The sequence below is a fragment of the Ranitomeya variabilis genome, chromosome 6, assembly GCF_051348905.1.
Source record: "Ranitomeya variabilis isolate aRanVar5 chromosome 6, aRanVar5.hap1, whole genome shotgun sequence".
Taxonomy (NCBI): Eukaryota; Metazoa; Chordata; class Amphibia; order Anura; family Dendrobatidae; genus Ranitomeya; species Ranitomeya variabilis.
In genome coordinates this window covers 443,587,372-443,609,483 of record NC_135237.1, presented here as the reverse complement: position 1 = coordinate 443,609,483, position 22,112 = coordinate 443,587,372, and the positions used below count along the sequence as shown (strand labels likewise).

Here is a 22,112-nt window from a genome sequence, read left to right as displayed (position 1 = left end):
GGTCCATAATCCATACTGTTGTTAAGGATGAGACTCTGCGGTCACTCTACGCACCTGCAGACTTCTGAATCCTGAGGGTGCTTTCACATTGCGTTCAGACGCAGTCTATTATGTCTGGGTGTCCTCCTCCAGTAGGCGTACACGTTCGCCCTGCCGGCACCATTATAGTCTATGGCCCAGTCAGCTCATACGTCCGAATCCAGTTTTGCAGGGGTTCAGACGTAAGCCTCGATGGGGCCACCAAATGGGTGAGGGAACGCAATGTGAAAGCACCCTAACAACGTGTGGTGCATACGCTGACAGGATTCTCTGTTATTGCTGGTGAGAGAGGACACTCAGTCATGTGACCGCAAGTGCGCGACTTGCATACTAGCGGTCACTTGCCAAATGTAAACGGAAATATGCAAATTACACACCTGTAGTCATGTGACTACCTGTAATATTGGAGAATCCTGATAACGCGCACACAACATGCTGTCAGGAGTCAGAAATCTGCAGTCAGATAAAGTAACGGCAGAGTTTCATGCCAAGTCTGGACACCCCCTTTAAGGATGGATACATGTAAGGTCTTTCTGACTTGAGGTTATTAACATGAGATGCTTCATCACAATGGTTTTACAAATAGCACTGTTTCATTATGGTTCTACTACTCTCTTCTGTGAATTACCGTACTCATCACCTGACACTGCTTTTTTTTTTTAACTATGTCTTACGATTTGTACATCTCATTTTTATCTTTTTTATGTATTCTTTATCACACTGGGAGTACTGTTCACTGACTTTTGTACTTTTTGATTGGATTTGTCACAATTATATGGATAATCTGTTCATTTTACCAGCAATGTGGGATGATCTTTAACCATATTTTGGGTTGTGCACCAGATTCCGGTGCTGTTTGGACCTTGTAAGGGACTGTAATTGTGTGGTTGTGAAATACAATCAAATAACGATTCATGTTGGACGTGTGACCTACTTTGCCTTGTTCTCTTTTTGGTGTAGATACGTGTTCCATGGTAAACAGTCCATATGTTAATATGCGGGACCCACTCTTCTACTCCTTTTTACCCTTTTTGGTAATTATATTTTTGGCAGCGATTTCTGCATGGGACACATCCTGTGACAACAGACACGGGGCCGAATTGGTTTGTAAACGCATAGTACAAGGCTAGTCATATTCTGCTAGAACTTACTTTGAGCAAAAGCCTCTTGCACATCTCCGCCAACCCCTGTGAGAGAGTCCTGAGGAGTGTGTGTTGGGGTGGAGCAAGCCGATGCAGACCGTATAGGCATTGGGATAGGCCGGCTGATGGTGTGACTGGGAGAGGAGCGAGGAGAGCCAGCCCCCTGAGTCTGAAAAAGACATACAATGCTCAGGGGAAAATGGATTTACGAGAAAGTGCGTACATTATTATCCGTTTGTAACTTGGTAATTGTTGTTCATAATAGCAGGAGCCCAATCAGATATTGTCATTCTGGATTCTTAACTCCGGACGGGACGCCCCATCCGTAATAGTTATCACCCTACTTTTCAAACTAACAGAAGAAATTATTTTGTATATATTAGATGGCGCCGCCCTCAAAATTCCGGTTTGCCCAATTTATGGTTAACGTGAATACAGTAGCTAAATCTGAGTCCAAACAAGTCATGCAGGTCATATTATAACAGGAATAATATAACAGAACAACAAACATCACAATGGTATCACATATGTAAGTAGCAGCATGCACAGCGACCGCTTCTGACCCACGGAGGTGTTGTGTTATTAGCCATGCACCATCAGTCCTACACACTTCTGGTCAACGTTCAGGACAATTCTAACTTCACGATTATTGCCACATAGAAATATAATATTAGCACATTACTTTGTTGTATCTTTAGAGGTATAGGCAGATGATAATGCATTTAGTGGAACACGTATAGGTGGATTTTAGGACACACTAAGGTTTTTAACATCAGATGCATGTCTTTTCTGTTGCACAGTGGTCACAGATTTCAGCACTTGAAATTTCCACTTATTTCTGAAAAAGAAATGGCACCTACTAAGGCTCAGAGAAATGGAGTGCATCTCACCATGTGTGATTTGTACCCTCATTACTTAGAACCGTGCAGAACAAGAGTGAAGGAGTTATCCTCAGCAGCTATTGAGAGCATCTCCATTTTCCAATCCAGCAGTGATATATGCATTTATTGCACAGCCGACAACCAGTGCAACAAAAAGAAGAGCAAAGAACAATTGTTTGAAACCCCAATACATTTACTCTACAGACATAAAATAGCAAAAACCCTAAGGACCATAGCATTCAGGCAATAGTGAACACAAGTGAATATAGATTATGTATGCACACAACTGATACACAAAAAGTACAATACTGATGATCCATAATAGCAACTGACTGACATAGAAAGGTTTCAATTCATGTCTTATAACAAAATTATACAAAAGCACTTAAAGTTCTCTAAAGCATCTAAGAGATGTGTACGATTGTTAGCTGCTTGTTAATTTTGCTAAAATAATATTCAATTTTTCACATCCCATGCCAATACAAGACATGCACCCAGTGATGGGAATATACAGGAGGACTTACTGCCTGTCTCAGCTCTTGCTCCTGTAAAAAGGTCATACGCAACAGAAAACAGAATATGAAGGTCCATTAATACATAGGAGGCTTCCCATTGTTGTTACAAATACAGAGCGATCACTTTACATAGCTTGTAAAGAATTAGAAAAAAATATGGCTACTTACTTTGAAAAACAGGACGGCACATGTCTAGCCCAGATTTGTTAAGACTTGGCATTCTCACGCCAGTCTTAACGAGGGACATGCAGAAATAAGATACGCCATATTGATTAAGTGGCATCTTATCACTGTCTTGCACCTCTGTGAGCCTCACCAGAAATATTACTCTAGTCATGGACTGGAGTCTCATTTCGGGTGTAAGAAACGGCAACACTTTTGCTGTTTTTGACGGGAGAGTGTAGCCATGCCCATTCTGGCTCCTCGCATATGTAAAGGAGTTCCTTCTGACCGGCATGAAAATGTTTGCACCACTCCACATGGCGCAAAGATTTAGCAAGTATTCAATGTGTTTTACGCCAGTTTTCTGGTGTAAACACTTTGGTTTATTGGGCCCTATGTGCAGTATTCAAGCCGAGTCTCATTAACCCCTGCACAGCTAAGCTGCAATATTGCACACAAGCCAAGGGTAAGTGTGGCATTGTTTTTGGAGATAAAGAGCCTTGTTGCTAATACTGTATAAGCCATTTAACTTCCATTAGAACTGAAAAATAACTTCTATCCCTCACCTTCAAAAGTTTCATGAGCCCTTCAAGCTGCACCATCAGCTCCCTCCTGCTTTCTTGCAATGCGGACATCCTCTGCTCAAGTTCATCTTTTCTTTGTCTGAAGAATGATACGAATCAGATCAGAAAGCTCACCATGCATTAATTATCATAGATTACAGTCAATCTTTCTGCCTCTCTTTAGTCGACAGCCGTTATCTCACAGCTTCGGTGGTAATGTGCTCAAGCAAATGAATGGAAAAATACATCAGTGATATACAACTACATGTTTATTGTCACTTTAGTGTGAGACCGAAATTCTGGGCTTAGAAAGCCTGATACAGCAGCGAGTCCGCCCGCCACCTGTAGGTGCACACACTCAGCTGAGGCTTACTATCGCCATACACACTGTATAGATGTCAGCAAAAACTGTGCAGGGACAAAACATTGGAGACAACTATTGAAAATTAATCCATTGTCTATTTTTTTTTTTCAACATAAACCAAAATGCCAAATTTTATTATCATCATTTCATTTGAATGCAAAGTGCACTTGAAGAGATTGTGTGCAAAACGTAATGATCGTTGTTAGTTCTGCAAGAACAAAAAATGTTCAAGAGGATCTTAGTTTACTGAACAGTAGCCTTTTTCCCCCCTCTTCAAACGCCCCGATAAACGTGTAGTAGGGCTGCGATCGGGCGACTTTGCTTAGGGCTGCGATCGGGCGACTTTGGTTAGGGCTGCGATCGGGCGACTTTGGTTAGGCCTGCGATCGGGCGACTTTGGTTAGGCCTGCGATCGGGCGACTTTGGTTAGGCCTGCGATCGGGTGACTTTGGTTAGGGCTAAGATCAGGCGACTTTCGTTAGGGCTACGATCAGGTGACTTTGGTTAGGGCTACGATCGGGCGACTTTGGTTAGGGTTGCGATCAGGCGACTTTGGTTAGGGCTGCGATCAGGCGACTTTGGTTAGGGCTGCGATCGGGCGACTGGTTAGGGCTGCGATCGGGTGACTTTGGTTAGGGCTACGATCAGGCGACTTTCGTTAGGGCTACGATCAGGTGACTTTGGTTAGGGCTACGATCGGGCGACTTTGGTTAGGGTTGCGATCAGGCGACTTTGGTTAGGGCTGCGATCAGGCGACTTTGGTTAGGGCTGCGATCGGGCGACTGGTTAGGGCTGCGATCGGGTGACTTTGGTTAGGGCTACGATCAGGCGACTTTCGTTAGGGCTACGATCAGGTGACTTTGGTTAGGGCTACGATCGGGCGACTTTGGTTAGGGTTGCGATCAGGCGACTTTGGTTAGGGCTGCGATCAGGCGACTTTGGTTAGGGCTGCGATCAGGCGACTTTCGTTAGGGCTGCGATCAGGTGACTTTGGTTAGGGCTACGATCAGGTGACTTTGGTTAGGGCTACGATCAGGCAACTTTGGTTAGGGCTACGATCAGGTGACTTTAGTTAGGGCTGCGATCAGGCGACTTTGGTTAGGGCTACGATCGGGCGACTTTGGTTAGGGCTACGATCGGGCGACTTTGGTTAGGGCTACGATCGGGCGACTTTGGTTAGGGCTGCGATCGGGCGACTTTGGTTAGGGCTACGATCGGGCGACTTTGGTTAGGGCTACGATCGGGCGACTTTGGTTAGGGCTGCGATCAGGCAACTTTGGTTAGGGCTGCGATCAGGCGGCTTATGATCTCTGGTTACACCGTGTCTCACATAGTTGTAGACATACAAGCAAAGTGCTCTGGTGTTAGTACAGAGAATAAACAGGAAACTAAAGGTCATCTAAAGTGCCAAAATCCATTTACGTAATGGCAGGACAACGAGAACACTATGTGACACTATTTTATGCTTTACATACAGTGAGTTTTATACTCTTGTTTTTTTTTTCTTTTTTTGCTTGAGGCTTGTATTAGGACAATTCTGCGGCCATGATGGCTGTTCTGAACACTCAAATACTCAGTTTCCCTCAAGCTGTGAGAGATTTTATCTTTTGCTACCTTAGCAGGCGGAGTTCTGCCAGAAGAGTGGGATTCTGTTGTGCTTTCTCTGGGGTGGGCTGAGAGGCCTGTTCATGTTCAATTCTCAACCTCTGTATTTCCTGTAATATTTCTCTGCAAAAAGATGGAATAAAATGTTACTGTGTTGTATAACATGTGGACATTTATCACCATTCTGTAAGAAAGAAATCTTTTACAAATACGGTAGATAATATTAGTCAATTAATCAAAAATACGTTTTATTATATGAGAAGATGGCCAGTGAGACTTCAGACTAATTCTCTTCTGAATCTGCCCTCAACTTAAAAATGAAACCACCATGTTATCCAGATGCTTTGTTGAAGGGTTATTAACATCATTATAAGTACATTTACCTTTTAAAATGAATCTGTCAGCAGGATTTTGCTACCTCATCTGATAGAAGCATAATGTAGGAAAAGAGACCCTGATTCCAGTGATCTATCACTTAGTTTACACAGCAGTTGTGACACAGTTCTTTGATGTAGCAGAGCTCAAAAAGCGAAACCCACCCACACCCCTCAAATTAGCATCATTCTGTGCACATTGTATTGTCAAGGTGAAAATATATATCTTTATATACTTTTGTACTTTTATACTGTGAAACAATAAGTTTTTCCTATCTGCTAGCTAATGCATATGTAATTGTATTTAAAAATGGTTGCCAGGGTTCAGTTTCGTTTCTGGTTTGTGTCTGGAGGGATGATTCATTTCTTCAGAATCGAAACTCAGGAATGTGAAGAAAGGGAGGATTCACCAGAAGACATCAGAACAAATCAGAAAGACTGGATGCTAGCTTAAACCCCGCCTAATGCACGCCTTCCCCTAACACTCAATATAGTATTGTGTATTTTAGAATAAAGCCAGTTGGTGTGACCGCTGCAGACATGTGTGGATGCACGGGGCATTAACTAAGTTTGAACCAGCTACCTGTCTGATTTATTCTTATCCGGTACCAGATGCCCTGCACACATATTAATTTGGAATGACTGGTGAAGGAAGGGTATATTGTCGTTTTACGGCCCCGACAATTTGGCGCGACCAACGGGGGGCGTGGCCAGCGATCCGAGACCCTCTGGACCCATGCCTGGATGTCTGTGGATGATACCCGTAGTGGCTGACCTCGAGGACTGATCACCCTCCGTACGCGGTAAGTGGCGATCATGTACACTGTATATGTCACACTTGCTAGTGTCTCAGCCGTTATTGGTTTGTCTGTAGTCTCCTTGGGTCCGGGAGGTGAATGATCGAGTGGTGAGATCAAACGTGATCCTGTGCCACGCTCTGAACCAGCAACTGAGAGACGTCGCATCCTGTGCGATCTCTGTACACCACACCTCCTCCACCGGTCATTGTACTCCGTTCAACCACCCTACCCGTGACTATTGTCTAGTAGTGAAGTGGACTGAAAAATTGAGCCAGTTGTAGATTGTGGGGCAGCTTAGTGAAAGGGATAGGAGACGCAGCCTCTGTGATATTGTACTAACCGGTAATTAAGACGTCCCAAGTGGGGGACCACCAGAATTTTGAGTACAAATAGGTAATTAAGACGCCCCGTATGGAGCCACCAGAAATAGGTAATTAAGACGTCCCAAGTGGGGGACCACCAGAAACAGGTAATTAAGACGCTCCGTACGGGACCACCAGAATTTTTGTGGAGGGGTCTCACTAGGAGACCGCCTCCCGACTGTTTGGGATATCGTGGCAGGATAGTCTGTTAATCACTGTGTTCAGGTTAGGGATGGAAATATTGAGCGCGAGGCTCTTTTTCTTATACGTTGAGCGAGAGGCTCCGTGTTTTTAGAATATCAGTGTTGAAGATTGCTGCCAGTGGTTTTACTGCAGAAAACCATAGTATCCTGGGAGCCAAGCTGCGTATCTTAAAGTAGAAGTCCGTGCCCCACAAGTTAGATGAGGATGCCGTGGAAGTCAAGACAATGGTCACGGGAGGGCAAGAGACAGTCAAGAAGCTTATCTGCGAGTTGCGCGAGGCTTAAAGAACAAAGGATGAAAATAGGTTGATGGAGAGGAAGGATCAGATAATGTAGAGCCCGTGTTTGGTTATAAAATGCCTGTGAACTGTGATTTTACAGATTGTAAAATGGCCGCCGTGCCACTGATGATGAAAATGCAGTCTCAGCCAGCGCCCTGTAATGGCAGCGGAAAGAGATCTCCAGAAGTGTAGGTGTGTCCTGTTTGTGTTGTGCAGAATCCAACCTGGGTGGAGACCTGCCTTGTGTGTGCGTACGGACCGTCTTTGGGGCTCCGCCCAGACCACGGAGGATTATAGGAAAGTTTTGTAGAAATTAGGTCTGAAAACTGCTGTAATTTGTGACTGTAGAAGATACGGAGCTTTGTATCAGTGCTGTGTACTGTAGGGGAGGGGCTGAGCAAACCGCTGCGAGATTTCTTTGTCAGTTCTTCTCCATTCTCCTTATCTGCGCTACGTGCTGGAGAAAGGGGGGCATACATCTGGGCTTTTGTATTCTCCCTTCAGCGCTGAAGAATGCAGTGGAAGTTCTTATCTCCGTGTTACTAGATGGGAGGGGCTGTGTGTGCCCCTGCGCGCCCTGCTTGCAATTTTTCCCCTCGGCGCTGTGGGCTACGGGAGAGGGGGGGGGGCCATGTATTGCATTCTAAGTTTTCTCTGTCCTTGGTACAATACACACTGAGAGATTTATGTTTACAGCAATAAGTACTGTATGAAATTGAAAGTGAAATAGACCTGCCTAGTCTTAGATGAAAACTTGTAAGTAATTGAAAGATTGGTAAAAGGCACCAATATATCCTGGATTGCCGAGAAGTTCTATGGGCGTCTTATGGTAGTGTTTGAAGATCTGGGATTCCCATTGTAGTAAAAAGCCCATTTATACCTTTTTGTAGTAGATCCGATATTGAGATTTCCACTCCGGATGATGCATTGCAAATAGTAAAAGGTTTTCAAAAGAATTTAGTCCAGCAGGAAAGGAAGGGTTAAATCAGCAGCGCTTCTCGCTGTCTATGTAACAGACTCTAGTTTCTGCCCCCTCCCTTCGTACACGTGAGTCCAGCTTCACATTCCAATACGCCTTTAACCCCGTATGGGAATTTCATTATCTCCCCAGCCCCGCCATGCAAATTCTCAGATCAAGAGCTTGTTTTAATTAGAGTAGATGACAGACCCAATGAATATACTCTTATAAAACCTATCCCTGTGGGACCTTTCCCTGAAGTTACTGCTCAGTTCGTAATCTTTTCTATATGTTCGGTAAATTTACTGGGGGCAGATTTATTATTACAGTTCTGCTCCAGGATATAATTCCAAGATGATGGTCAGATGGTCCTTGCGTTATATAACTCCTATGCAGATGAATATAAAGAGATGTGTATCCTACTTGCCCTTCCCACAGTTATGATGGTCCTGATAGACCCAGATTCTCCCCCAATAATGCCTGTAGAACCAGTAAAAGTGTTTCTCAAACCTGGTGCCCCTTTTTCCCAAAGTCCATCAGTACCCTTTGAAATATGATCAGGAGCAGTGCCTCAAGGGGCAAATACAAATGTTATTCGATAATGGTGCCCTGATACCCTGTGTTTCCCCATGTAACACACCCTTGTTTCCCGTTAAGAAAAAGACCCCACCCGGCCAACCCCCTGTGTACCGGCTGGTACAAGATCTACAGGCATTTAATGCAGTTACTGTTCCAGAAACTCCGGTGGTGCCTAAGCCACATACTCTTTTGTCCCAGATATCTCAGGATGCCGCTTGGTTCATGGTTATCGATCTTGCCAATGTCTTCTTCAGCTTTCCATTATACCCAGATTGCCAGTTTTGTTTGCATTTATTTATCAGGGATGACAATTGACGTGGACAGTTATGCCAAAGGGGGGGCCAGTTATAGCCCAAGAGTGTCAGGCCTACCTTGCCGCTCATGGCCCCTTGCATCCAGGAGATGCTATGACTACCCAGGGAGGGAATCTGCCCTGTGATATAGTGTTACACACTGCAGGCCCTATATATGATTACAAGACACCCGAGCATTGCCGTACAGTATTGCAGACTGCCTTGCAGACAGAGCTCACCTATGCAGGACATGCTACAGGTGTGCTGATTCAGCTTCATGGAGACAAACAGAGACCTGTTGCTTATTATAGCGGCCGCCTGGATACGGTGGCAAGAGGAAGTCCCTTATGTGTTCGGGCCGTGTTGTCTGTCCAGTTGTTGCTACACAAGTCTTCAGAGATTGTTTTGGATTATCCACTGATGGTCCATACCCCACGATGTATATGGTATCCTTAACCAGGTACAACCTAGCCACATGTCCATGTCTGGACAGCTGCGACTTCGGTGTGCTATTCTCATGCCTACTAATGTGACTTTGAAAAGGTGCACTGTCCTGAACCCCGCTACTCTTCTCCTAGTTCCCCTGGATCCAAAGGGGGGAGGAGTAGGTGACATGAAGGTGACATGAGCAAGGACACTCTTTTTCGTTCTAGAATGGATCCAGAGGAACAAGATTAGGTTTCCAAACCACATGATTGTCTAGAATTGATGTCTCAGGAAACGGCTGGTCTCTAGTGTGCCTATTCTAATGCTGATTTTGAGCTTTTTGTAGATGGATCCCGTCACCAAGATGACCGAGGATGCTACTGTACCAGATATGCTGTGGTCTCAGAACATGAGATAATCAAGGTAGAGTCAATGCCAGCTCATATGTCTGCACAAGAAGCAGAGCAAACTAGCAGAAGGTAAGACTGTAAATATCTACACTGATTCCAGGTATGCTTTTGGCATTACACACGATTATGGGCCTATCTGGAGAGCCAGGGCTTTCCTGACAGCAAATGGCCACCCCATTAAACATGCTGAGGCAGTCCAGCAACTTATGAATGCACTACAGTTTCCCACCCAATCAGGCATCATAAAGGTAAAGGCACATAGCAAAGGCACTGATGGACGGACGAAGGGTAACACACTGGCAGACCAGGCTGCCAAGAAAGCAGCAAGCACTCCTGTAGCCTCTAGAGTACATCACCTAGACACCCCACCATCTCCACTTGTGTTGAAAGACATCTTAGCCCGGTTACAAGAACAGGCAAGTAAGGAGGAGAAAGATAGGTGGCAAAAGATAGGGGCTTGCTCTGATACCGTCACTGGACTATGGGGGAGGGGTGAAAAGGTCTGCCTACCACAGGTACTGTACCCAATGATGGCACAGGTTCTGCACGGGAATGTGCACCACTCGAAGACGGCCATGTGTGACACCCTACAGAAAAAATGGATTGCCCCCGAGTTTTCCACCTGCGCAGAAAGGCAGGTACAGAGCTGCATGATATGTGCCACACATAATCAGGGTAGGACAGTGAAAACCCCATCCAAACACACTCCCCGGCCCCTTTAACCAATTCCAGAGACTGCAGATTGATTATATTCGGTTACCCAGGGTAGGGACGTATGAGTATGTGTTGGTCTGCATTGATTTATTTTCAGGTTGGCCAGAAGCCTACCCAGTTGACAAAGCTACGGCTAAGACAACGGTGAAGAAACTGATGGCTGAGATCATATGCAGGTATGGAGTTCCTGAAGTCATTGAAAGCGATCGGAGTTCCCATTTTACTGGAGAGATCATGTCAGAGGTAATGGCAGCACTGGGGGTAAGTCAAGCATTGCATACTCCATTCGCAGAGTAGTGGAAGAGTGGAGAGACTAAATGGAACTCTTAAGCTTAAAATCCAGAAGGCAATGACAGAGACTGGTAAACCATGGACAGAATGCCTTCCTCTAGCTTTGTTTTCAGTAAGATATACCCCAAACAGGAAGACAGGACTGTCACCGTATGAGATTCTGTTTGGCAGGAGCCCCAATCTTGAATGTTTTTTTTTTTCCACAACAGTTGTAGCCCAAGTACCAGGACTTGACTAGCTATGTGCAGGCCTTACATGGACACCTTGCCAAAGTGCATTTAACTGTCTTCAGTTCTCTTCCAGACCCAGACAAGGTTCCTGGACACCATCCCTTTGTGCCAGGAGACCTGGTGTATGTGAAAAAGTTTGTGCGTAGAGATTGTCTCCAGCCGAGATTTGAAGGACTTCACACGGTGATCCTGGTCACCCCCACTGCAGTAAAACTTGAAGGAAAGAGCACCTGGATTCACGCTTCACACTGTAAAAGAGACCGAACCAGTGTTTAGTCACAGTAGTGACTGAAGGGAAATGTTGCTGTTGTTTTTGATCCTGGAACTGAGGGCCATCCTCGCCCCTACCTTCTCGGCCCCTAATGTAAATGAAAATACTAAGGTCCCACTATTCTCTGGATAAACCTGACAGCCCCGGTGAATATCTGGCGATTTGATTTCTGTGATGTAGTCAAGTGTCCCGAGACTGAACGGGTGGTAGAGGAGATCATCCAGTTTTATATGTGTGTTACCAGAAATGACAACAATAACTGTTATTATTAGACAGATGCTGCCTGGAATACGGGAGACGATTGGGGATATAAACCTAGTGAAGCCATGTTCCCAAGGATGGGACGGGTAGGAGTCTTCGTGAGAGAATGCATCTAACAGCCCTTTTGCAACCACTCAGGGGCTGTAAATGGGGTAAAAGTTGTCACCCCCTCCTCCTGAATCTGGAGAACGCCCAATCTGCTGATCTGCAGACATTCGTATTGGGAAGGAATTATAATTATGTATTTAGTAGTGGATACCATGGGAGTTTAGGCCATATACAGCTCCGGGATATTAGCTTCAGACCAACCATGACCCCTGTTACCAGTACACCTAAAACAGGCCCAGGTGAGCGTTTGCAAAATGTAGTTAATGAAGTGATACCCATTCCAGGTCTCAGTTGGCGAGAGGTTTTCTCCATAGAAACACAAACAGCCCCAAGGAAAAACCTATGGTTAGAATGGGTGAGATACAATGTAAGAGTCCAGAATATCTCTGTAGGATGTATTGCTTGTGCTGCTGCGAATACACATCTCTACACATATGCATTGCTTTTTCCTGATGACAACACCACCGCCTGTGTCATGAATCTGTTGAAAGGTTTGAAGTCCACTGATTGCCCAGATTATGTCCCACTAATTCATGAGAGACCCAAACTAAAGGTCCCAGGAGAAGTAACCGTATTAGCTGACAATTACACCTGCTACAATTCCCACGACACCACAGGTACACCAGTAGGGATCTTCAAGACAAGTTTCTGCAAAGAGAACAGTTCTTTAGATACTGATTTGCTAATTAAAAATACACAATATATGTACACCAAAGATACCTGATGAACCTACCAGAAAGAGGAGAAGTTTTGATCAGCTCCATATGAGTTATGAAGAAGATCCATTAGTATATATCGATGCCATTGGAGTGCCAAGGGGGGTGCCTGACCAATTTAAAGCCCAGAACCAGATTTATGCCGGCATTGCTTCTATAATCCCACAGGTGCAGATTAATAAAAATGTTGAATGGATCAAATATATATATATTACAGTGAACAAAGATTTGTTAATTATAGCTGTGATGCCTTTTAGGGTATAGTTGAGGACTTGGGCCCTAACACTTGTATGACCCGTGCTGCAACCCGACCTAAGAGAATTACACTGAATCCTGTCCAGACAAGATCACATGCAGTGATATAAGAAGCTGACACAGGATTGTGGTTGGCGGATAGTGGGGACATTAACTTTTAGGAGTAGGCTGACAGTAATCCTTTTGGGAAGGAGCTGTAGACCAGCATGTCATGTCACCCCCACCACCAGAGAACCGACCACATCAGGTAGGGTAAGACAGATACAGGAGTATTATCCCTGGAGGCCCACTGACTAGCTAGCTACGCAAAAACAATTGGCTGACCCTGAGAACCAACCTTTCTCATTCTACAGACAAATAATGACCATATGATAGACGTATAAATCCACCTAGGCAGGCCTAGGTAGTTAGTGAGCACAAAAACAGGTGACGTGCTAGGACGCAAGTTAAGACTTTTTGCAGATGTGACAAAAGGAGAGAGTGTAGAGCTATACTTTGGACGGTTGCAGCTGAAATGGGAAGACATGGAGTACAGTCCCATGAACCCACTTGATGTTAGAGTATTGGTAAATACATTCATTGACGGTATGACCAAAGACTTACGAGACGAAATATAGACAGCCAGACCTGAATGGCGAAATGTAGATCCGAAAGACCTGAAGGTTTCTAAAGAAGTTGAACAAATTAGGACAATAAGACGACGTGTCATGTATGCTGGAGCAGACACATCTTTCTTCTCCAGTTGGTTAGGTGGGATCAAGGGATTCCTTCAATAAGTTTGTTTAGTACTAATTGCCCTCCTTATAATTGAATCGATAATCCTCTGTTGTGTTATTCCCTTGTATAAAAAGGTTATTGCCAAAGCAACTCCGACTGGCACCTTCCTCAATCAAGAAGTAGACCCACCAGAGTACGATGGTACTGATCCAGGGGAGATCCCTAAGTACATTCCTCTCAAGAGAGTAGACAAAACCCCCCATTCTCAGATGATGTTAAGAGATTTAGTTTAGGGACAGTGGGAGAACTCCATGTGAGGTTAGTGAAGGGTTCAGCTGCCTGGAGGCCTCTCGCTAGGGGAGAGTTTCTGAGGTGTCTGGATGAAGAAATCCACCTCCCCTTTTCCCATCACATGGACAGTCTCGAAGGATCTTTCTTCAAGGGAAAAACTTAGTGTTTAGGGGGGATTGTCAAGGTGAAAATATATATCTTTATATACTTTTGTACTTTTATACTTTTATACTGTGAAACAATAAGTTTTTCCTATCTGCTAGCTAATGCATATGTAATTGTATTTAAAAATGGTTGCCAGGGTTCAGTTTCGTTTCTGGTTTGTGTCTGGAGGGATGATTCATTTCTTCAGAATCGAAACTCAGGAATGTGAAGAAAGGGAGGATTCACCAGAAGACGTCAGAACAAATCAGAAAGACTGAATGCTAGCTTAAACCCCGCCTAATGCACGCCTTCCCCTAACACTCAATATAGTATTGTGTATTTTAGAATAAAGCCAGTTGGTGTGACCGCTGCAGACATGTGTGGATGCACGGGGCATTAACTAAGTTTGAACCAGCTACCTGTCTGATTTATTCTTATCCGGTACCAGATGCCCTGCACACATATTAATTTGGAATGACTGGTGAAGGAAGGGTATATTGTCGTTTTACGGCCCCGACAGTATCTTGGCAGTGAGTTGATGATCATTGGTGTGGGGAGAGTTGATCCAGGATGCACATGGGCACAGTCAGGCAGTGATAATCTCCTGCTGATAAAACATTCATTGTATGGAAACAACAGCAGACAGCCTAATAAGTGATAAATCGCTGAAATCTGTGTCTCTACCCCTATCTCATGCTGCCCTCATATTGCATAGCAAAAACCTGCTGACAGATTCCCTTTAAACATTCCTGAAAATTGTTGAAATAAACTTTGCATAATTTGTATTTTTGATTACGGTAAGTTATTCACTCTGTCTTCTGACAGTGTACTCTTGGTTTGCAAGACTGGACTTTGGTTGCAACTGATCCTCCTTTGGTAGAGAGTTTTGTGATGCACAGCCAAGAAACTCTCAGAAAACATTTGTAAGAACCACAATTTTTCTGCCATATTCCCACTGTCATAGTGATACCATATTCACAGAACACAAGTATAAATATAAGCAAATAGTGAAATGTTTTTTTCTTATTCTAATTAGCTTTTATTTGCCGATTGTAGATTTTGCAGTATTTAAAGGGAACCTCTGCGCTGATTTATACTTCCCGCTGTAAATGCGCCATTAGACAAGATCACCATTTCAAATGTATAAATAAGCTGAAAGAAATGATTAGCAATTCTATCGCATGTAGTCCTGAGGCATTTCCAAACAATCAAGCTGGTATTCCAGGTAGTAGTAACATTTCCCTGCAGTGTGATCACTTTACTTACTGAGTGTCTATAAAAGGAACCATAAAACAAATAGCAGATACTGTACCGGTTTTTATTTTCCAGCTCTGCAATAAGCTGTCTCTGCTGCTTATTTGCATCGATGGTAAAAGTGATGTCTGGGCCTCTCTGCTGACTCTGCTGCAATAAAACAAAACATTCTGATCAAGAATCTCCCCAGCATAAGCCGCACAACGACACCCTAAAGAGGAATAGACGTTCTACCGCAAGAAGTGCTGAATGTAGAGGAAAAACAAAGCCACAATTTGGTCTCATGCTGTTTTGCTTCAAGAAATGCTACTTATTTTCAGGACAAGATCATCAGCAGACTGTTCTCTTACATGGTGAAATAAGGCTGGCTGTACAGATTTGGAACAAGTTCTTCGATCCTATGCACTTATGACATGGCCACAAGAAAAGCCATTAAAGGGAACCTGTTCTCAGTTTTGGACGATATAAAATATGGCCACCACCTTTCAGGGCTGATATACAGTATTCTATAATGCTGTATATCTGCCCCCAACCCGACCTGTAAGAGAAGAAAAATACGTTTTATTATACTCACCTGCGGGGCGGTCCGGTCCGAGGGGTGTCGCTCTTCTTGGCTCTTTCCCTTTCCTTTGACCTGCGCAGGATCATGATGCCGAGGGGGCTGTGTGAATGATGCAGGGACGCGTCATCCACACGAAGCAAGCAGGAGGACGGCATCGCAAGAAGATGGGAGGTGCTGGATCAAGAGCAGCAACACCCCCTCGGACTGCCCCGCAGGTGAGTATAATAAAAGTTATTTTCCTGCTCTTGCAGGTCGGGTTGGGGGATTATATACAGCATTATAGAATACTATATATCAGCCCTGAAAGGTGATGGTCGTATCTTATATTGGCCAAACCTGGTGACAGGTTCCCTTTAACCCCTTACTGCCATTGGACGGGATAGTACATCCAATTGCAGTACCCCCGCTTTGATGTGGGCTCCGGCGGTGGGCCCGCATCAAAGCCGGGACATATCAGCTGTTTTGAACAGCCGACATGTGCCCACAACAAGCGCAGGTGGAATCGCGATCCGCCCGCACCTATTAACTAAGTTAAATGCCGCTATCAAACTGACAGCGGCATTTAACGCGTGCTTCCGGCTATCAGGTCGGAAATACATGCGCCGCTGACCCCCGTCTTGTGATTGGGGGTCAATGGTCATCGGCATAACAGGGCATAACAAGAGATCTCCTCTATGGTTGTTGATGCCGGATTGCTATGAGTGCCACACTGTGGTCGACGCTCATAGCAATGCAGTACTTCTACTACATAGGAATGATCTGAGCATCGCCTCTATGTAGCAGAGCCAATCAAGTTGTGGCAGCTTCTAGCCTCCCATGGAGGCTATTGAAGCATGACAAAACTTAGAGAAAAATAGTTTTAAAAATATTAAAAAAAAATATATAAAAGTTTAAATCACTCCCCTTTCGCCCCATTCAAAATAATAATAATAATAATAATAGTAATAATAAAAAAAAAAAATAATAAATCAAACCTACACATATTGCTATCGCCAGGTTCAGAATCTCCAGATCTAGCAATAAAAAAAAGGATTAACCTGATCGCTAAACAGCGTAGTGAGGAAAAAAAGCAAAATGCCAGAATTACGATTTTTTGGTCGCCGCGACTTTATATTAAAATGCAATAACGGGTGATCAAAAGAACATATCTGCACAAAAGTGGTATCATTAAAAACGTCAGCTCGGCACGCAAAAAATAAGCCCTCAACGAACCCGAGATCACTACACGTATCGGAAAATGGCGCAATTTTTTTTTTTTTTCAAGCAAACTTTGGAATTTTTTTTTCACCACTTAGGTAAAAAAGAACCTAGACATGTTTGGTGTCTATGAACTCGTAGTGATCTGGAGAATCATAATGGCAGGTCAGTTTTAGCATTTAGCGAACCTAGCAAAAAATCCAAACAAAAAACAAGTGTGGGATTGCACTTTTTTTTTGCAATTTCACAACACATTTTCAAGTACACGACATGCGAAGAACAGTGATGTTTTTCAAAAGTACAACTTGTCCTGCAAAAAATAAGCCCTCATATGGCCATATTGACGAAAAAATAAAAGTTATGGCTCTGGGAAGGAGGGGAGTGAAAAATGCAAACGCCAAACCGAAAAAATCTCCGTTCATGAAGGGGTTAATGTTTGATAGGTGCAGGTCCTGCCCATTGGAGCCTTCTAGGTGAGGTATTTTGATATGAATTGATCTATGACAAGCTTGTTTATGGGAAGGCTTTTTAACCCCTTGATCAGCGGGTGGAGGTTAATTTTTTTTTTTCAAGTTCATAAATTTGTAAAAAAAAAAAAAAAAAAAAATTTGCTTGTGTTGCCTCATTCCGAGATCTGTTATTCTTTCATTTTCCAGGATATGGGGCTGTGTGAGGGATTACATTTTGCGCCCTGAGCTGATGTTTCTTACTGATACCATTGTGGGGAAGATACAATGTTTTCATCGCCTCGCTGCATACAAAAAGAGTAATTCTGGCTTTTCGATCTTTTTTCTCGTTACACTGTTTAAGGATCAGATTAATTTATTTTATATGTTAGATCATACTTTTAAGAATGCAGCGATACTAAACATGTGTATTTTTTTATTGCTATATTTTTAATGGGGCAAGAGAGGGTGATTTGAAGTTTTATTTTTAATTTTTAAAACCTTTCTTTTTTTCCACTTCTTACTTTACTTGTTAGTCCCCCTGAGGGACTTGAAGCTGTGATCATCCCGATCGCTTGTACTATTCATAGCAATGCATCAGGACTACTATGTATAGTAGAAATCACCGTCTCCTATGAATGCCAGCTTTCACAGGAGAATCGCCATGGCAAGCATGGAGGTCTTCAGCAGACCCCCAGGTGTCTTAGCAACCCATCGGTGCCAGTGATCCCGTCACAAGAGCATGGAATGATGCCCCACACCTCCCCGTCAGCTCAGGTTAGACAACGCTGTCAGACATAGACAGCGGCATTTAACATGTTAAAAGTCGCAGGGGAGAACTGCTCTACCCGCAGTTGTTAGAGGCAGATGATGGCTGAACAATTCAGCCATCATCAGCCTGGAAAAATGCGGGCTCAGCTTGCATCTACTGTAACTTCCCAATATCCTTTTTCTTTTTTTAAATGTGGAGCCCAAAACGGAATCCAATGTGACCTTACAAGTGATTTATAGATGGATAATAATACATAGAGAAAATCCCATAAGCTCACTCTTTATATATTTTTATATAAATGTTGCTTGCTCTTACAACTGCTGCTTGACATTGAGTACTGCTGCTTATGATCATGTTATAGTTGAGTTATTGCTACAGGTTTAGCAATACCAATTATGTGTACTCTTCTTAGAATATACTAAAGCTTTTTACATACACTTAGGATATATATTTTTAGGTCTATAAGTTGTATTTATTTTTTCGTATATTTTTTAAATTCCACCATAGGGTTATTTGATTGCTTTTTTAATACACTGAAAAACTTCTATACTGCTGTATAAAACTCTGGTGGAGTTTTACAGGTACAAATAGATTGTAAAATTGGGCGACAAGGGGCGAGTTGCACGTGTGTTAGGATGTGCTGGCGATGGCAACCTGTCAGTGTCCGGGCATTGACCATCGCAATTAAGGGGAAGAATGCGTTAGAGCAGGGCTTGGTAGCATTAGAGAAATGAGCACCTGCTGGCACAGGACATCCCGCCATCCGTGCACACCATATATTACTATGCTATAATTAAAACAAAACACTAAAGGGCACTAAATAAACATTACACTAGGTATTGGAACATGGAAGACTTACAAAAATGTAACTTGCTTGTTCCTATTCTAACAGACATGTACTTACTGATTCCAACAGATGAACAGCGCTCCAATTGGGTGTGATAATAAAAATGAAAAATTTATTAAGCCATGGTACAGCAACGTTTCGACCACAAAAATTGGTCTTTTTCAAGCATACATATCAACCAAACAGGCTGGCTTATATAGTGTAGATGCCACGCAGGGCACCAATCACCATCCAGCCATCAATTATATAACAAAACAACACAAAATATACATCAAATGATAATATAGTGAATACACATCATTAAAACACCGTTCCCACATAGGAAATGTAAACATAAGATCATAAACACAAAAGTGGTGTTCTGTTTATCTTCAGGTCAGCGAATGAAAGCAAAGCATCTCCGTTTCCATGGTAATATTCCTCCAATGTCCATGCGTATGAGGATAGTTGCAGAACCAATCACATATTAGCACAACTCGGCGCCAAGAAAACATATAGCGAATAGTAACAGCCCATATAAGTTGCGCTGCCCAGGAGACCAATCGGCCACTGTGTTACATAGTACCTCCATACCTCTGCATCACAGATGCGCTCATCGCCCAGATCCACCACCAGGTCACAGGTCATGCAGGCATCACACGGCGGGAGCGCAGGCGCAGCATCAGCCCAGCACGCCCACATCACATGACTGTGACGCGGACATGCCAAGCGGAGCAGCGGAGGCCACTCCCCACCAGGAGCCCACGTGACCGAGATCGGTGATGGTAACCCAGGTAACCTGGACACACATAATGGCAGTAAATCGCATGTCACGCAGACAGCGTAACCCTTAGGTGCCGGCACATCCCCACCCCAAAAAGCCCCCATCGTGGTTAACGAGGTGGACAAATAAGGGAAAGATGCGCACGTAGCCCATAGGCACGTATCTACATGACCGCGGTCAGGCAGCAACCTTAATATTTTAAGGGAAATGAGATGAAGATTTATAAAATGTAAAACAACTAACAGATATATTTCGTAATAGATCAAAATCAGAACAAACCACATAATATAGCCCATGACCCTATAATACGGCAGTCGGTGAGAAAATAGATCGGAGTCAGATACACAAACTCCATGTGTTCCTCATTGCGTAGAAAATACAATTTTTAAATGCAATATCCACACCACTCTAATCTGTCCACCGACTATCGCAACCTATCAGGGAGAATAAAATACATAAAGTGTGTTATTAAAAACAACAATACTGATGATAACACGACACCAACACGGAAAACATGGTTAACCCTTGGGGACACATACTTGTGAATTGAAATCAAGGTTCAAACCCCTAGGTTGTAGGGACCCCAACTCATAAATCCATCTCATCTCCTTCCTTTTAAGCAGTGTCAACCTGTCACCTCCCCTTCTCAGAGTGGGGACACGGTCTATCACTCTAAACCGCAACTGATTAACCGAATGTCTATTCTCTACAAAATGTTTGGGAATCGGGAGGTCAGTGAGGCCTGTTCTGATGGTGCTTTTATGCTTGCTAATGCGAGCCTTCACCTCCACTGTGGTCTCTCCCACGTAAACCAAGCCACATGGGCAAACAATCATGTAGACCACATAACTGGAGGTGCATGTGTAACGCCCCCGTAAGAAAATCTTCTTTCCCGTATGAGGATGATAGAAACATTCCCCTTTTAGTAGATTGTTACAGCAAGCACAACCCAGGCAAGGAAAATTTCCGTTCCGGGGTGTACTTAATGTCTGTTGGATGGATACTTTAGACGTCCCAATGTCTGAATTAATCAATTTGTCCCCCAGGTTGCGTCCCCTTCGATAAGACATCAGGGGATAGTAACCAAAGGCTGAGACAGACGGTAAACCATGTTGAAGGCATGACCAATGTTTTTTTAAAATTCTATCAACCCTATTACTAGCTGAATTGTATGTAGATACAAATGGAATCCGCTCACAAACCCGTTTCGATGAGGTTTTCTTACGAATTGCATCCCGTGACAGCAATGAAGCTTTCGTCTTGAATCTCGCCAACTCCTTTTTGGGATAACCCCTAGCTGCAAATTTACCACACATCTCACCCAGACGTTTCTCCACTATAGAATCATCCGATATTATCCTCCGTACCCTCAATAATTGGCTCCAAGGGAGAGAGTTGACCATTCTCCTTGGGTGATTACTATCAAATAACAGAAGATTGTTCCTGTCAGTATTCTTGACAAAAATATCGGTTCTCAATTTATCCGCTTCCTTATATACAAGGGTATCTAGAAATTGTATCTGGGTAGTCGAATGTGTTAAGGTAAACTGCAACTCTGGGTAAATCCCATTCAGATATTCATGTAGTTGTCCTAGTTCCACTAAACTGCCCTCCCACACCACAAAAATGTCATCTATATAGCGCCACCAGGCTCTGACGTGGCGCCAGAGGCTGGAATTGTACACGTACCTGTCCTCGAATACCGCCATGTAGATGTTAGCATAAGTTGGGGCCACATTGGACCCCATGGCGGTACCCCTTAACTGCAAAAAGAACTCATCCCCAAAAAGGAAATAATTCCTCCTGAGGATGAGCTCCAGCAGTGTAAGGACAAGCCGTGCACACTCTGGGGCCACGTCAGAGCCCGACAGCGCAGATGACACAGCATCAAGTCCCTTCTCATGTTCAATCGATGTGTATAAAGATACAACATCGAATGAAACCAAAATGGTGGATCCAGAAATAGTCAAATCATCTATTTTATTCAAAAAGTCATTTGTGTCACGGATATATGACCGTGCCGACAGAGCATATGTACGCAGCACCCGATCCAGAAAAATAGCCGTTTTGTTAAATAAAGAACCCCTCCCTGAGACTATCGGTCTCCCGGGAGGGTTCATCAGATCCTTGTGGATTTTAGGTAGTACATACAGTACAGGTACCACCGGGGTCTCAACAATCAGATATTCAGACAGCTTGTGGTCAATGAGTCCCATGGCTAGGGAGTCACTGATCACAAGCTGTAACTCTCTCTGGAAACGAGCAGTGGGATTACAAGACTGTCTTGTAATCCCACTGCTCGTTTCCAGAGAGAGT

At 43.7% G+C, this 22,112-nt stretch overlaps 1 protein-coding gene across 19 annotated transcripts in view; it reads right to left on the bottom strand.

The window, feature by feature from the left end:
* Nucleotides 1-22,112, bottom strand: part of DTNA (dystrobrevin alpha) — a 354,562-nt gene that overhangs the window by 40,069 nt on the left and 292,381 nt on the right. For 9 of the 19 annotated variants that reach the window (XM_077270435.1, XM_077270433.1, XM_077270434.1 and 6 more), the window contains 5 exons: nt 15,268-15,359; nt 5,281-5,394; nt 3,306-3,402; nt 2,587-2,607; nt 1,191-1,350 (listed from right to left, as the gene is read on the bottom strand). In XM_077270435.1, coding sequence (XP_077126550.1) covers nt 1,191-1,350; nt 2,587-2,607; nt 3,306-3,402; nt 5,281-5,394; nt 15,268-15,359 — 484 coding nt within the window. The remainder of the gene's footprint in view (nt 1-1,190; nt 1,351-2,586; nt 2,608-3,305; nt 3,403-5,280; nt 5,395-15,267; nt 15,360-22,112) is intronic. The other 10 variants (XM_077270447.1, XM_077270436.1, XM_077270440.1 and 7 more) reach the window with 3 other exon arrangements.